The sequence below is a fragment of the Ranitomeya imitator genome, chromosome 2 (genome assembly GCF_032444005.1).
Source record: "Ranitomeya imitator isolate aRanImi1 chromosome 2, aRanImi1.pri, whole genome shotgun sequence".
NCBI lineage: Eukaryota > Metazoa > Chordata > Amphibia > Anura > Dendrobatidae > Ranitomeya > Ranitomeya imitator.
Genome location: NC_091283.1, coordinates 51,409,428 through 51,427,849, shown reverse-complemented (window position 1 = coordinate 51,427,849; position 18,422 = coordinate 51,409,428). Strand labels below are relative to the sequence as shown.

The 18,422-nt window shown below is 43.9% G+C and overlaps 1 protein-coding gene across 1 annotated transcript in view; it reads right to left on the bottom strand.

Moving 5' to 3' along the window:
• The window catches only part of LOC138661794 (cytochrome P450 2G1-like), a 158,381-nt gene that overhangs the window by 34,742 nt on the left and 105,217 nt on the right, over positions 1-18,422 (bottom strand). The window contains exons 5-7 of the mRNA XM_069746718.1: positions 10,687-10,863; positions 7,720-7,861; positions 307-494 (exon numbers count right to left, since the gene is read on the bottom strand). Of these exons, the coding sequence (XP_069602819.1) occupies positions 307-494; positions 7,720-7,861; positions 10,687-10,863 (507 nt within the window). The remainder of the gene's footprint in view (positions 1-306; positions 495-7,719; positions 7,862-10,686; positions 10,864-18,422) is intronic.

Below are 18,422 nucleotides of genomic sequence, written 5' to 3'. Positions count from 1 at the left end.
AAACGGATGCGATGGATGTAACGGATCCTGTTTTTCGATGGATCCGTCGAAAAACAGGATCCGTTGTTTCTGTTTTTCACTATTTTTGACGAATCCGTCGCTCTGTCGCGATGACGGATTGTGACTGATGCCAAAAGACGGAAGTGTGAAAGAGGCCTTAATAGTTTCGAAATTTTGAAAGATCTACATAACTGGGTGAATATTGCCCAGTTATGTTTCCCCATTGTTGAAACCAACACAGTTGGAAGCCCTCTTGAAAAATCCATCCTTAGTCTTGATGTCACTACATGAATTGCACAGGCTTACCTTGGGGATGCTGTAGCCATGAAAGTTCACGTGCTTTGTGGTGCATCGAGGTGCACCCAATGGCATGACATCACTATATCTCTGCATCTCATGTATGAAAGCAATTGTATATTGCATATGTTTCCTGTCATCTGCCCTGGGCTCCTTCTCTCGTCCAATCACTTGGTCAATCTCCTTATGCACTTTATCTGTAGGTCAATAAATAAAATGCACAGATAGTTGGCTTTTGCGGTTTTAAGCTTCTGCAATGTCTTGTATAACAATGAACACTGAAGGAGACAGATATGAAATAAAAAGGAATGAATATCTCAAAATTAGTTTTGGCCAGTTTCACTCGAATCAGTAGAAATTTTGTCCAGTTGGCCAGCATTGTTCTGGATTAAAGCAAATTAAAGGGCAACACATTTAACATTTCACAGAATCTCAAATTTGTAGCAACTTTGGCTAAAATTTTATTAATCAAGAAATGATTTGCTCATCTGAAATAAGCAATAATTATTGGAGAGGATTTTCACATCGGCAACTCAAAAATGGTAATGCAATAGCAGTTGGGTATTATTTACTATATGGCATTCATAAAAGAATAGAAAGGTTGAAAGGTTTTTAGGATTACAATATTGTTAGCAAATCATAAATATACACACGGTCAAAATTGTTGGTACCCCTCGTTTAATGACAGATAATCCCACAATGGTCACAGAAATAACTTGAATCTGACAAAAGAAATAATAAATAAAAAATCTATGAAAATGAACAAATGAAAAGTCAGACATTGCTTTTCAACCGTGCTTCCACAGAATTGAAAAAAAATAAAACTCATGAAATAGGCCTGGACAGAAAAGATGGTACCCCTTAAAATAATGTCACAAAAGGGATATGTTAAATCCAGGTGAGTCCACTAATTAGCATTATAGGTGTCTACAATCTTGGAATTAGTGAGTTGGCATGTGTAGAGGAATAGAGATACTCACTGTACTAACTGTGCTGTTCGGTGACATGGTGGGTATCACACTCAACATGGACCAGAGGAAGCAAAGGAAAGAGTTGTCTCAGGAGATTAGAAGAAAATTATAGACAATCATGTTAAAGGTAAAAATTATAAGACCATCTCCAAGCAGCTTGATGTTCCTGTGCGTTCTTGTTTTTTGCTCCCCTCCTTCCCAGAGCCATAACGTTTTTTTTTTACTTTTCCGTCAATATGGCCATGTGAGGGCTTGTTTTTTGTGGGACAAGTTGCACTTTTCAACGACATCAATGGATTTAGCATGTTGTGTACTAGAAAATGGGAAAAAAATTCCAATCGCGGTGAAATTGCAAAAAAAGTGCAATCCCTCACTTGCTTTTTTTGGTTGCCTACTTTGCTAGGTTCACTAAATGCTAAAACTGACCTGCCATTTTGATTCTCCAGGTCATTGTGAGTTCATGAACACCAAACATGTTTTGGTTACGCTTTATCTAAGTGGTATAAAAAAATTCCAAACTTTGCAAAAAAAGATGTAAAAAAAATTGTGCAATTTTCCAATACCCGTAGCGTCTCTATTTTTCATGATCTGGGGTCAGTTGAGGGCTTATTTTTTGCATGCAGAGCTGTCGTTTTTAATGATACCATTTTGGTCCAGATATGTTCTTTTGATCGCCCTTTAATACATTTTAATGCAATGTTGCGGTGACCATAAAAACATAATTCTGGCATTTCAATTTGTTTTCTCGCTAGGCCATTTAGTGATTAGGTTAATCCTTTTTTTTTATTGATAGATCGGGTGATTCTGAACGCGGCGATACCAATTATGTGTAGGTTTGTTTTTTTATTGTTTTATTTTGAATGGGGCGAAAGGGGGTGTTAGGACTGGCGGAACGCACCAAGATTAAGATGAAATAGTATAGGTGCGTTCGCAGTCTGAGGTCTACCGTGCAGGTGAAAACCCTGCTGCTAGTAGAGACGAATGATATGGCGATACAATGTGAATACACACGGGTTAACTTCACCCTGTGTGAAGGAAGCGAACCCTCTTGCGTCACAGGGCCGCGGTACCGCACCAAGAGCGCAAGTAAGGAGTCTCACAACTCAATCCCAAGACACAGGATTTGAGTACATAGACCTCATGCACTCGACACCGCTACTGGGGTGTCAAAGAGACAGAAATAATAATATTTAAGAAGCACGAGAGGGCGTGCGGTGCCGCACTGGCGGACACCACAAACCACCCAGGCTTGGGTCAGGAAAGCGCAGAGAAAGCGCACGGCACCGCACTGGCGGTCACAGCAATTAGATGCTGTAATGTGTGTAACGTGCTGATGTTTTGGACGGGCACTAGATAGATTCCATCATTCGCGAACAGTCAACAACACTAGGAATGGGAATGATTTAGGAGCTTTCATCCATCGACATACATCCATCTACACACACACATTATCAAGTCAATACTAGTGCATGGCTTTGCGGCCAAGCGAGCCTTAAATAGTTGCAGCACGTTTAGGACCTTCAAAGAAGGACCAATGGAGTTGCTGCAGTACCTGAGTATGTGACCCCAGATCTCCACTGAGAGATCTTGCCCTGGGCATGCTCAGAGTGCAAAGCAGGACTCAGTCCTAGCACCTACAAGGACCTTCCAAGAAGGACCAATGACCTAGCTGCAGTATCTGATCATGTGACCCTCGATCTCCACTGAGAGATCTTACTCTGGGCATGCTCAGAACGTGAAAAGGAGGACTTAGTCCCAGAAGCATCTGCTCGCCGCTGCCCAGCACTGACTTCAATGGCAGAAGCAAGAAATGCAGCAGTAACTCTTAGCACAGAGTCAGACTGAGCGAGATGCTGGGATCGACGTCTCCGCTGAGCAGGCTCCACTGCGGCAGGGGAAGAATGGGAGACCGCAGCGGAGATGGCCCGAGATTCCCCCTGTGTAGAGGCAGGAACTCGATCCCTAGCAGGGCATGATTTAATCTTTTAGATTTTTTTATTTTTTTCATATTTATTTAAACTTTTTGTTTTTACTTTTCCCATGCTTCAATATCCTCCATCAGAGGCTAGATAGCCTTATCGTCACTGCTACATAGCAGCGATCATCAGATCCCTCCTATGTAGCTTAATTGCAGGCCTGCTATGAGCGCCGACCACAGGGTGGCGCTCATAGCAATCTGGCATCAGCAACCATAGACGTCTCAAGGAGACCTCTGGTTGCTATGCCGACGCATCGCTGACCCCCGATCATGTGACGGGGGTCGGCGATGCGCTCATTTCCAGCCGTGCTGCCGGAAGCGCCGGTTAAATGCCGCTCTCAACATTTGACATCAAAGCAGGGGATCCAACGTCAGCAGTAATAGTACAGCGGAGGTTGGTAAGGGGTTAAACTCCATGAGACTGAGTGGTAGTGGTGGGAGACTCACTACTGAGAAACACAGAAGAAGCCATCTGCAGACTGGACATAACCGCAAGAGAGGTATGCTGCCTCCCAGGTGCAAAGATCAAGGATGTGACTAATATGATACCAAAGCTAATCAGTTCCAAGCAAGTCCATCCATTTCTTCTGATACATATTGGCAGTAATGACACAGCAAGGAGGGACCTACCGACAATCTGCAAGGACTTTGAAGAGTTAGGGAAGAAAGTAAAGGAACTGGATGCAGAGGTAATTTTTTCTTCTATCCTTCCAGTAGATGGGTATGACACCAGGAGATTGAACAGGATCCTTGATGCAAGCAACTGGCTAAGATGATGGTGCAGACAACAAGGATTCGCATTCCTAGACTTTGGTGTGAATTACCTGTATGACGGACTCCTTGCCAGAGACGGACTACGCCTCAACAAATCAAGAATCACAAGTGAAAGTGTAGGCTCCTTAAAAACTTGGGAGGAAAGAATGGTTGTAGATGACAAGGAAAAATCTAATGAATTAAAGACCTTCTTCTCCACGGTATTCACGGTGGAAAATAAAATTCTGGCTGAAATGCTGGGAGACAAAGAAAACCCTATATTAAAGGTCACCAATCAAACCCAAGAAGAGGTGCGAAACCGGCTAAATAAGATTAAAATAGATAAATCTCCGGGTCCGGATGGCATACACCCACGAGTACTACGAGAACTAAGTAATGTAATAGACAAACCATTATTTCTTATATTTAGGGACTCTATAGCGACGGGGTCTGTTCCGCAGGACGGGCGCATAGCAAATGTGGTGCCAATATTCAAAAAGGTTCTAAAATTAAAGCTGGAATTTTTTGGCCAATAAGTTTAACCTCTATTGTTGGTAAAATATTTGAAGGGTTTCTGATGGATGTTATTCTGGATTATCTCAGTGAGAATAACTGCTTAACTCCATATCAGCATGGGTTTATGAGAAATCGCTCCTGTCAAACCAATCTAATCAGCTTTTACGAAGAGGTAAGCTATAGACTGGACCACGGTGAGTCATTGGACGTGGTATATCTTGAGTTTTCCAAAGCATTTGATACCGTGCCACACAAGAGGTTGGTACACAAAATGAGAATATTGGGTCTGGCGGAAAATGTGTGTAAATGGGTAAGTAGGTAAGTAACTGGCTTAGTAATAGAAGACAGAGGGTGGTTATAAACGGTATATTCTCTAACTGGGTCACTGTGACCAGTGGGATACCGCAGGAGTCGGTTTTGGGACCTATTCTCTTCAACATATTTATTAGCAATCTGGTAGAACGTTTACAAAGTAAAATATTGATATTTGCTGATGATACAAAACTATATTTAGCAGTCAATAGAAAAGAAGATAGTATTCTGCTACAGATGGATCTGGATAAGTTGGAAACTTGGGACGAAAGGTGGCAGATGCGGTTTAACTATGATAAATGTAAGGTTATACACATGGGAAGAAGGAATCAATATCCCCATTACACACTGAATGGGAAACCACTGGGTAAATCTGACTTTGAGAAGGACTTGGGGATCCTAGTTAATGATAAACTTACCTGGAGCAGCCAGTGCCAGGCAGCAGCTGCCAAGGCAAACAGGATCATGGGGGGCATTAAAAGAGGTCTGGATACACATGATGAGAGCATTATACTGCCTCTGTACAAATCCTTGGTTAGACCACACATGGAGTACTGTGTACAGTTTTGGACACTGGTGCTCAGGAAGGATATAATGGGACTAGAGCGAGTACAAAGGGCAAAAAAAATAATAAAGGGGATGGGGGAACTGCAAAACCCAGAGAGATTAGCAAAATTAGGATTATTTAGTCTAGAAAAAAGACAACAGAGGGGCGATCTAATCACCACGTATGAGTATATAACGGGATAATACAAATATCTCTCTGAGGATCTGTTTATACCAAGCAATGTTATGGTCATAAGGGGGAATTCTCTGCTTTAGGAGGAGAGTTTTTTTTCCTCCAACATAGAAGAGGATTCTTTACTGTTAGGGCAGTGAGAATCTGGAATTCCTTGCCTGAGGAGGTGGTGATAGCATACTCAGTCGAGGGGTTCCACAGAGGCCTGGATGTCTTCCTGGAGTGTAACAATATTGTATCTTACAGTGATTAGGTTCTTTAGAAGGATGTAGATCTGGGGATTTATTCTGACGGAATATAGGCTGAACTGGATGGACAAATGTATTTTTTCGGACTTGCTAACTATGTTACTATGTTACCAATGTTGGAAAAAAAATCATAAAATAGCTAGACTGGAATTTGCCAAACTACATGTTGACAAGCCACAAAGCTTCTGGGAGAATGTCCTATGGACAGATGAGACAAAAATTGAACTTTTTGGCAAGGCACATCAGCTCTATGTTCAAATACTGAAAAATGAAGCATATCAAGAAAAGAACACTGCCCCTACTGTGAAATGGAGTAGGCGCTGTTATGTTCTGGGGCTGCTTTGCTGCATCTGGCACAGGGTGTCAGAAAGCTTGGTCTCAGTCGCAGGTCATGGGTCTTGCAACAGGATAATGACCCAAAATACACAGCTAAAGACACCCAAGAATGGCCTTGGAAAACATTCTGAAGTGTCCTTCTATGATCCCTGACCTAAATCATATTGAGCATCTTTAGAAGGAGCTGAAACATGTCATCTGGAAAAGCCCAAATTCAATCACGAGACAACTGGAGCAGTTTGCTCTCAAGGAGTGTGTCAAAGGGGCAGGACGGTGTACTGGGACCCGCACCTGTCCCTACCACTTTATTGGGGCCCTGACTTTCCCTTATCTCGGGGGTACCTATGATGGTTAGGAGGCCCGAGCCGCCAGCGTTTCCCTGTCTCAGGTGCAGGCCCTATCAGTGGCCCCCTCTCCCCCCAAAGGAGGTGAACTGCACCAGTGTAATAATACAACAAGTAACAGGGTATACAGAGAAGGTAACAAAAAGTCTCAAACTCACCAAATGCTCACACAACCACAGAGGAAGCACAGAGAAGAGAAGAGAAGGAATAAACTTAGGAAGGAAAACAGGTTTAACATGCAAAAAAAAACAGCAGACACCAATCTCTGTAAATAAACCTCCAACAAAAACACTACCCTCCTTCAACCTCCAAGCCAGGCAGTAGAATTGATCACTGACAATAGCTGAAGTCAGGACTGGGTCTATATAGAGGATCAGATTACAAAATCCTCTTCAGCTGAGAGAGACCCAGCTCTCAGCAACTCAGCAATAAGGTTAACTCCTGCACTGCTGGCACAAAGCAGCCAGGTCAGAATACAGATGAAGAGCTTCTGTTCACTGTGCGTGAACAAGGCCCAGAGCGCTGCGGTTCTCTGGACCCTCTCTGTCGTGGTAGCCCCATGACAGTGTGGGCCAAAAAACCTGTCGAGAGGTGCAGAAGTCTCATTGACAGTTACAAAAGTTGTTTGATTGCAGTGATTGTCTCAAAGGGTTGTGCAACAAAACATTAAGTTAAGGGTACCGTCATTTCTGTCCAGGCCTATTTCATGAGTTTTAGTTTTTAAAATTTCTATGGAAGCATGGTTGAAAAGCAATCTCTGACTTTCATTTGTTAATTTTCATATATCTTTTATTTGTTATTACTTTTATCAGATTCAAGTTGTTTCTGTGACCATAGTGGGTTTTTCTGTCATTAAACGAGAGGTGCCAGCAATTTTGACCACATGTGTAAGTCCTCAATATCAGATCAATGAGTGTCTAACTCTCAGTTCAGGCACTCGACTCTTTGAGGGGGAATGGTGAGATGGCCAGTACATCATCTCTGAATTATAGATATAAATTTTTCATTTTGCATTTTATCTTCCTGCTTTGCAAAAATCTATTAATGTCTTGGAAGTAATATGCCATGACCAGAAAACATATTGCAGCCATGTGAATGACGCTTATCACTGTGTGGAATTTTCTAGGGGCACATTTGGTTGCCATGAAACTGTTTCTGAAAGGCCATCTCAAACATTTAAAGGAAATACGTGGAGGTACCAGATAGTATACACCTGACTACTTACCTTGTATCTCAGGATACTTTGCAAGTATTAAGAAACCGAAGCTTATTGTAATCGCAGTAGTCTCAGCACCAGCAAGAAACATGTCATATATAGTTGATTCAAGATTCGGTAGGGTAAAAGCTGTATTGACATTCTTCTCTTCCTTTGAAAAAAAAAACCCCCAAAGGTATTAATCATTTTTCTTGAGTACAACTTGGCCATGGAGAACATAAAGGGGGTTTGTAAGCAAACGTTGACATTTAAACCAAGTGCAGGCGGTCAGAACATCTTTAGCGTGGTAGACCAGTATAGCGCACCTCCACACCACAGTTGTCAATCAAGGAGGACGGGTGCGGTTGGATGCAAATTAACTAGGTTTGAAGGTTCACTAAACTGCTAGCCATGCGAAAGGTGCACTGATGTACAGGTACTTTGTTATAAATTTAGATGCTATCCTAAACGTGTTTACGTAATGCTGTAATTCGTCAATATATTTCACTTCATATGTAATATAATCATATTTGGATCTTGGACCCAGAACAAAGTTCTACAGAGTGAAGAGACAGCAGTCGCCCTGGTGCCCAAGGAGACCCGAAAGTGCTATCATGTGTTCCAGATTTTGCGTTGAGACTGAATAAGGATGATGGGATGTTTGTTTTGGTACTGTCCATATAGACATAAAACAATGGTTGTGGTTGGAGATGACCAAATGTATTCATGTCTAATTTAATTCTCATTTACAAAAATTTGCATTCCTTAGAACAGTGTTCTCCAACTCCGGGCCTCAAGAGCCACCAAAAGGTCATGTTTTCAAGATATCCTTAGTATTGCACAGGTGATGGAATTTTCACCTGTGCAATACTACGGAAATACTAAATACATGACCTGTTTGTGGCTCTTGAGGACCGGAGTTGGGGAACACTGCCTTAGAACATAGATTTTTTCAATTCACTCTATGCGAATTCAGAAAAATGGCACCAAGCTTCAGCTGCCATTTTGCTGAACAGCAGACAGCAAGGCAAAACCGTAAAAAAAAATATTACACACCTTTTTTTGCTCACCTGTCCTGTTGTCCCCATAGCCTCTTTTTTTGTCCTTCTTTTCCCTATATCCCATTGCATGTATCCTGTTCTCTTCAATCCAGGCCATGGCTTCCATCTTGATCTCGCCCCAAGATGTCTCAACACACAGTGTTTTCATTCAGATGTATAGTTGAAATGGAGCCAAAGCCAGGACTGAAGAAACTGAAGAGGACATGGAACAGAGTAAAAGAAGAGGAGCTGAGGACCAAACTGCAGGCTCTGGAGACAGCGCCACTAATGAATAATAATTTTTTTTTTATTTACTCCCATTGGTTATTATGCTTTGGGGTCTACACAGACATTCAATTTGCAATTAGTAACTTTGGTGTAAATTTAATTTCCTTATAAAATCTGTGCACTTTGGCACATTTGAATCTTGGGAAAATTTGATCACTTCTAGATTCTTCTTTGTTTTGTGCTAGAAATTTGGTTCTCAATGAAGCTCCACCATATATAGGCATGTAAATATTCAATTACTACATATGTACACCTTTTAGTCCAAATTTCACTTTGTTCAGCTACTTTTCTTTGATACAATGGTGTCTACCTCTACATATTCATAGTCTGATAGTAAGTAACATGATAAAACTATGGAGAGAAGATGTAGAATTACATCAAATTAATGGCTGTGTAATGTTTGAACAGGCGTGTTCCACCAGAGTGAGAACTACTGTTTGCAGTCTTTCCTTCACTATGGTCCAGTTCTGTACAGATGACCACTACCAGAGATATCTATATCCAGGGCCAGTATTATGGGCAGGCAGACGAGGCCGCTGCCTAGGGCCCCCAGGCACAGAAGGGGCCCCCTGCTGGTTCCACAATGGAGCACAAGGCTCTTAGAGGCAGAAGTAGTCAGGCGTTTTTATACTGATCTAACCTGCTCTCTGCTTGTTCTTCTGCTATGGCCATCCATCCTCAATCCTACAGACTTCAGAGTTATCATTTATACTGTGTCCTGATGGCTGTTGTTCAGCGTCAGGTCCTTACTATGTGACACCTGACCATTGACGTAGTCCTGAGGCTGCACAGTAGCACCTGTCAGGACACAGTACAGTAGCTGTGCTGCCACCCAGGAGAAGTTTTCCCATGTAGACAACGCTACATCACTGGTGAGTTTTTTTCACTGCACCTCCACCCCAGTCACACACTGCACAGCACCACAAACCTCCAATGTAATAAACATAACAAAAGTGAAAAAAAATAAACACGCACAAAGTGATATATGTATAAAAAAAAGATTGTTACCTGCTGTCACTGCTCAGGATCCTGCAGAGGCCGCTCTGTGGTGTGTGCTGGCCCCGGGAGTGATGACTATAGATGAGCGAATTTGTTCGGATTTTGGCCCTGAATCTGATTTTGACATATTCGGGCCATATTCGAACACTACTAGGGCCAAATGTATGTCTTATGTTCGGTTCCAAACATATTCGGTAATTTCTTCTCCCATTGACTCTAATGAAGTTCATCTGTGTGCGACGAACATTGCAAAAACAATATTGGAGTCTGATCGCATTCGGAACCAAATCCAAATTCGCTCATCTCTAGTGATGATGTCACTGTGATCTCTGACCACAGGACCACTGCGTTGTGTAATAAGCTGCATCCCCCGGTTGAGGTTGTGTGCTACTGTGCAGCAGCCGGCATTACAATCGACGGTGGTTGTCACTATTAAAAAGTGTTAGTGTCAGGTCACTCCCCTTATCTTGGACCTCATAGCAGTTCCTTGATCTCTCTGTATGATAGATAAGTCAGTGCTATTTATTGGACTGTCCTTGACCAGATAAGTTTCAATAAGCAGTATACTGCATATCTATCTTGACTAATGTATTATAATATAATCCTTTACATATGAGTTTTCAGAAAACATAAAAATTGAATTTACAGTCATGTTCAGGTGTCCACTTACTTGCTTCATGCGGAGAAGAAAGCAATCAATAAAATCTCGAGGGCAAGCTGGATCCAGTGTTTTTTGGTGGCTTCTAACCATTTCTTCCAGAGCATCTTCAAGAGGTTTGAGAAGACTAAATATTTTATTGTGTGGCCCAGGTAAATAATACATGATTCCAGGAAAGATACCATACAACTGCAAGGAAGAAATAAAAAATAAATAATTGCAGAAGAAATATGTAGAACCCAAGATAGCTTTAACAGTTTATTTATAAGAACTTGGCTAGCCTTCTATGTACTTTACAATGAGAAGGCTTTTCATGGACAGACATTGCACAAACCATCTTGCTCAGCAGGATCCAGGACCAACCTGGTCTCTCACAGATACAGGGATCCAGCCACATTTACAAAGTAACTGGTGGAGCGAGTTTAAGGAAATATTTTAAAAGCCAGGTCAGAATCAGAGAGATTGGAAGGACAAAATATCAACCAATAGCCAAGGCAAAAAAATGAGTCTGAGAACCGGAAACCAGGCAGTAACAATAGGAAGAAATAAAAGTCAGACCTAGTGTAAGGGTCGGGCAGGGCGGTCGTCGTGGCCGAGGACTGCTGCACACCCTGGCCTTCCCTCACCTGAATATAACGTTTCTTAGTCAGCATACCTGTGTCTTCAGGTCCAGCATCGCCAGATTCTCTTCTGTGCCACTGAAGGCTGTCTGCAGACGAATTTGTAAGAATAGAGACACAGTCTATTTCAACTTGAAAATGGGCAACTTTACTGTCTTCATTTTTTACTACATCCAAGTGTGTCACAGCATTTACATCAGGTTGCACATCACATACATTAGCAGCTTTCCAGCGCTTCTTTTCACATCCTCCAGTATCTTACTGGGTAATAACGCCTTAGGTGGTCCCACAGTGTCCACCTTGTCCAGACTCACTGTATTTGGGAATTCTCTCTTCTGTTTCGCATTAGATCTAAAGGCATCTGCCCATGCAATGACCTGCCAAATATTGGACAATTTGCACCCCTGTACTCTTCCTGGACCGTTTCCTTCCTTCTCTTTCACACTGTTGCAACACTGCTGCTTGACACTGTGCTTCTCTTCTAAAGACACCCGGATGACTGGGCTTCAATGCTTCTTCATACGCTTCGGGCCTGCTGAGACCTCTTGGGCTAAGACCCATGTGGATGATGCAGGCACTCAGTCCCTTCTCTCCTCTAGCTAAACATCTCTCTAGACTTACTACTCAGCAGCTTCTCCTGCAGTTAACCCTTTCCTACACTATACACTATCTGGAAGCTCTGTACACTATAATGCCCCCATCTAGTCGCCAAATATAAACATTACATTTTCCCTATCAAAAGTACAAAATACCATACATAGAAATACATTGTTAGGCCGGGATCACACACAGCGAGGTACGGCCGAGTCTCGCTGGTTAAACCCAAGCTATGGCACTGGCACTCCGGAGCGGAGCGTGCGGCCGCATAGCAATACATGGAGCCGCACGCTCCGTTCTGGAGTGCCGGTGCCACAGCTTGTTTTCAACCAGCGAGACTCGGCCGTATCTCGCTGTAGTGTGACTCCGGCCTTATACTGAAAGCGGTAATACACTCATTAGTGTAGCAGTACCATTACTTATAGGCAGTAATACATATAATCATGTGGCAATACCATTATCTAAATATGCACAAATATATATACATATATACACACCCAGCTGGGACGTCCTTAAGGGGTGGGGTTTAAGACAGCTTACCCCAACCCTACTACACTAGGGTCAATTCAATATGGCATCCAGAGGTTAATTAAATATACTGTTAGGAAAGGAGCCAGGTCAGAATCACAAAAGATGAGCCCATTATAATAGAAACTGGTGGTTTAAATAAGGCATCCTAAAAGTTCATTGGTCATTGAACCTGCCATGTTTCACTTATTGGCTAACTATTCCTCAAGAAACCCTGTAAATCATATTAGTCACCTGTTTTGATAGAGGTTATGATAATCAAAATCCATAAAGCCATCTCTTAAGAAGGAAAGTGTCACCCTCACCTTGAGAGCATTCCTGTCTCCTAGTTCACAGCTTTAATCCATTTTTTCCGAGATTCATGCCATTTTTCCCGGTGCCACAAAAAAACATTAAAACTAAACCAAAATGAGCTTTGCTTGGAAATACTGTATGTCAAGGTACACCCTTTGCAGGTTAATGACTTGCCTGTAAGGCCAAATATTTAACCCCAGACCGAAAATTTCCTCCCCCACTTAGGCTTTGTTCAGACGCAGCGTTTTTGAAGCATTTTTCAACTTTAACATTGCTTTCAACCACTACAAATGCATTCACTAGGAAATGTCATTGTAACATTTAACACCCCTAGCTGTAGCTGGCCATGTGGTGTGTGACACATAAGCAGACCCATCTTGTTTCGTTTACAAAGGAGCAACTTTTAAAGTCACAGAGCCTATTTTTAATGGTGCATCAGGCGGCATAAATCTTCACTCCACCTCTTAGCTACAGGTGTTTTAATCGCAGCAGGACCATTACCCCTCCACAGAGAGAGAGAGAAAGAGAGAGATTTTAATCTAAGAAGAGGATTCACAGTACGTTCCCATTCAGATGAAGACATTTATTCTCAGCGAGGAAAGTCTAGGTCCTGGTATACGAGAGATGCCTTAATGTGGCTACCAGGTACATATGAATTGGCCAATTTATGTGCTAAACGCTCTCATTTTTTCATATTTCTAATGTAGTAATGCAGTTCAATTTTCATGTATCATATTTGCATGTTTTGGCGCCGCAGTGTGCTGCCGAGTTAAGAAATAGGCCCAAAGTAATGTCATGCCCAATTCCCCAATGTGGGATCCTTTTTTAAAAAAAATAAAAGTGTGTCATCACAGCCCCCGTGGCGAAAAAGAAACGTACAGAGCACATTCACACTGGTGATCTACTGGCAGGTACAGGATAGATTGCAGGCGACCGAGTTAAGAAGTAGGCCCAAAGTAATGTCATGCCCAATTCCCCAATGTGTTGTCCTTTTTGGACTTAAAAATATAGTGCCTCCATCACAGCCCCTTGCCCAGAATTCACTGGCCTATAACAGTACAGAGCACGTTCACCTTGGTGATATAGTGGTTTTGGATGATGAGGATGAGAATAAGGAGGAGGATAAGAAAAAACAGACCAAATCTGGAAGCGTAAACCCATGTGTGGTTGTGAAGAGGTGCATGAGAATACACCTCCCCAAAAGAGAATGTATTTGAGGTTATGTTTCGCTGTTTTCACTTAGTGGTGTACAGAAGTCTTTCCCAATCCAGGCCTTGTTCATTTTTATAAGAGTCAGCCTGTCAGCATTTTCAGTTGACAGGCGGATGCACTTATCTGTTATAATTTCACCAGTGGCACTAAAAACCCTCTCTGACAGAATGCTAGCAGCAGGGCAGGCCAGGACCTCCAAGGCGTAGAGATCCAGTTCATGCCATGTGTCCGGCTGGGATACCCAATAATTAAAAGGCACAGAGGAATCACGGAGGACGTTTGTACGATCTGCAAGGTACTCCCTCACCATCTTCATAAACATTGCACTTCTTGTGACAGCACCCCTTGCCTCTGGGCCACCATGATGGGAGGGTCTGGGAAAACTGTCCCAGAACTTGGCCATTGTTCCCCTGCCTGAGCTGGACTGCACTTCTGTCTCTCTCGCTTGGACTCCTTGGCTGTACAACAAACTCTGACGCCTGCTGCCAGCGTTCTCACATGGGAATTTTCTAAGTAATTCTGCTACAAGGGCCCTGTGGTACTGCAACATTTTAGAACACCTCTCTGCCTCAGGCAGAAGAGATTGAAAGTTCTCCTTGTAGCATGGGTCTAGAAGTGTCACCAACCAGTAATGAGTGTCACCCAAAATTTTGATAATGCGAGGGTCACGTGAAATGCAGCACAACATAAAGTCAGCAATGCATGCCAGACTGCTAACAGGCAAGTCTTCCATGTCCTCACCAAAAGGACAACTGAACAAGCTGTCCTCCTCCTCCTCATTCTCCTCCTCCCTGTCCTCAGGCCATCCCCGCTGAACACACGCCAATACAGATGTGTTTGTAGTACAGACTATAGCGCATGAAAGTAGCTCCAGTTCTTCCTCCTCCTCCTCATTGCCTACACATCCACGTTGCGAAGTCATGAGGCTGGGCTGAGTGTAATCCCCTGTATGTTTCCTTGCTCCATTTCCTCATGCTCTGCCTGCAATACATCCTCTTTTATTGTGAGCAGAGAGGTTTTCAGAATGCTGAGAAGTGGGATATTGACGCTAATTATTTCGTCATCGCCGCTCACCATCTGGGTGCAGTCCTCAAAGTTTTGGAGGATGTTACATATGTCTGACATTCATGTCCACTCATGAGGTCTTATGTGTGAAGTCTGAACTGAATATCGAATATCGCCCTTGTTGATGTTGGTAGTCAACAACTGCACTATTCTGCTCACAAATCCTTTCCAACATATGCAGCGTAGAGTTCCAGCACGTGGGGACATCACACACCAGTCGGTGAGCTGGAAGCTGCAAACACTGCTGAAGCTCGGCAAGGGCGGCTGAAGCTGTAGCTGACTTTCTGAAATGGGCAGACAGACGGAGTACTTTCACTAGCAGATCTGGAAGTTCCGGGTAGCTTTCTTGAAAACGTTGAACCACGAGGTTAAGACCATGGGCCAAGCAAGGTATGTGTGTGAGCTCAACTTGCCTCAGAGCCGCCTCCAGGTTCAGGCCATTGTCACACACGGCCATGCCTGACTATAGGTTCAGTGGTGTCATCCAAACAACTGACTGCTCTTTCAGAGCTGTCCACAACTCTTCTGCATTGTGCGGTTTCTCACCTATGCAGATTAGCTTCAGCACAGCCTGTTGCCGCTTGGCTGGGGCAGTGCTGCAGTGCTTCCAGCTTCTGACTGATGTGTTGATTTCAGAGAAGGAGGATGAAGAGGAGGAGGTTCAGGAGCTGTAGACTGTGGGGGCAACCCAGATTGACGTAGAACCAGCAATCCTCGGTGTGGGGAGGATGTGTTTCATCCCAAGGTCCGGCTGGGTCCCGGCTTCTACTATGTTAACCCAGTGTGCAGTCAGAGAGATGTACTGTCCCTGCCCACAAGCACTTGTCCACGTGCCATGGTTAAGTAGACTTTCCCTGTAACAGCAATGTTGAGGGCACGGGTAATGTTGTGGGACAAATGCTGGTGTAATGCCGGTACCGCACACTGGGAGAAATAGTGGTGACTGGGGACCGAGAACCTTGGGACGGCCTTCGCCATCAGGTGGCGGAAAGCTTCCGTCTCAACAAGCCTAAAAAGGCAGTATTTCTAGCACAAGCAGAAGAGAAATCTTAGAATTTAGGACTGTGGCCTGTGGGGCGTTGGTGGGGTATTTCCGCTTCCATTCCAATGACTGGGTTATAGACAATTGAAGGCTGTGATGGGACAAGGACGTTGACGGGCGTGCTGGTGGTGCTGCTGGTGGGCCACAACAGGTGCAGGGCTAGAGGCATCTTCACATGCACAGTGTACTGGGGATTGGCTCCTCCGCAAAACAGTGGAAGAAGCTGTGGTGTGACCTACAGGCAGTGGACCTGGAGCTTTGGGTTCGGCCTACAAATTCAGGTGCTTTGCTGCCATGCTGGTGGTGGTCAGGCTGGTTGTTTTGCTACCCCTGCTGATGCGCGAATGACAGGTGCTGCAAATGGCCTGTTTGGGATTATCAGCAGAGTCTTTAAAAAATAGCCAGACTCATGAAGATCTCACAGGTGGAATGGCAACTTCACTCATGTTGGTGTTACGGGGAATGGATGCGCGCCTTCTGTCTGTGGCCACCACACTGCTTCTTCCTGCCTGTTGTGGGATATGCCTCCTTCCCCCTGTGTGCTGCTGTCCTCACTAGAGTTGAGCGACCTTGACCTTTTTAGAGTCGAGCCGGGTTTCGCGAAACCCGACTATCTCAAAAGTCGGGTCGAGTGAAATCGGCCGATTATGACGTAAAGTTGGGATCGACCGAAACACGAAACCCAATGCAAGTCAATGGGGCAGCATAGTCGGCAGTGAGTGGGGGCCAGGAAAACACCTAGAGTGCCCATTTTAATGTCAAAACCATCCATTCTTCTTAATGAAGCTTGTCAAGCGTAATTTACCTTATAATAATTGGAAGGCATTTGAAATTGGGGGTCATTTGGCTAAAGTTGTGGTGGGTAGGGCTGGTTCAAGTAATTAGTGGGCCCAGGAAATCTGGACCACGTCACGGCAGTGGAGCAGGGAGAGGTAAGTATTTCAACTTTGCAAGTGCTGTGAACCTGAGCAAGCAGGGGGGGCCCACTCGTTGGCATTGGCACTGGCACAGGGCCCCTCAAAGTACAGCGGTGTGTTTGCACGGCGGGGGCGCCTCCCACCGGCAGCAACACTTTTGCGTACTATGAGAGGCCCTGTGCCAGTGACGTCGCCAACTAGTATTCCTCCCCCCACCTGATGAAGGAACCTGCACTTTCATCTGCACCTTCCTCTTTGTCCCCGTGTAAGGTGGTATGGTATGCGGGAAGAGCAACCTGACTTTCAGCAGGGTCACAATGTTGTTGTGTAGCGTGCACGGGGAATGTTGCGTTATGGGTCAATGTACCAGCAGACTCATCTATCACTGGCTGGGCAATGGGCAGGATGAGGAGGAAACACAGATATAGGCCCAAATAATAAAGTGGGCTAAATGCAGTTCAAAATTGGTAACACAGGAATAACCAGGGGGCATTGCAGTGGAGGACAACTGGAATGAGAGGCTGACACAGAGAGTAGGCCCAAATCAGTAAGTAGTCGAAATGCAGTTCAAAATTGGCAACCGTAGTAAACAGGCGGCACAGCTTTGTTCAGTGGAGGAGAACAGCAAGGAGTGGCAGACACCGATAGTAGGCCCCAACCCAACTAGTAGGCCAAATGCAGTCTAACATTAACAACTACTTAACGAGCGCCTGAAAACGGAATTTCAGGACAGGAAACCAGGAGAACAGCAAGGAGCGGCAGACACTGTTAGTAGGCCCCAAACCAACTAGTACGCCAAATGCAGTTGTTCCATTTAACCACAATTTACATAGTAACATAGTAACATAGTTAGTAAGGCCGAAAAAAGACATTTGTCCATCCAGTTCAGCCTATATTCCATCATAATAAATCCCCAGATCTACGTCCTTCTACAGAACCTAATAATTGTATGATACAATATTGTTCTGTTCCAGGAAGACATCCAGGCCTCTCTTGAACCCCTCGACTGAGTTCGCCATCACCACCTCCTCAGGCAAGCAATTCCAGATTCTCACTGCCCTAACAGTAAAGAATCCTCTTCTATGTTGGTGGAAAAACCTTCTCTCCTCCAGACGCAAAGAATGCCCCCTTGTGCCCGTCACCTTCCTTGGTATAAACAGATCCTCAGCGAGATATTTGTATTGTCCCCTTATATACTTATACATGGTTATTAGATCGCCCCTCAGTCGTCTTTTTTCTAGACTAAATAATCCTAATTTCGCTAATCTATCTGGGTATTGTAGTTCTCCCATCCCCTTTATTAATTTTGTTGCCCTCCTTTGTACTCTCTCTAGTTCCATTATATCCTTCCTGAGCACCGGTGCCCAAAACTGGACACAGTACTCCATGTGCGGTCTAACTAGGGATTTGTACAGAGGCAGTATAATGCTCTCATCATGTGTATCCAGACCTCTTTTAATGCACCCCATGATC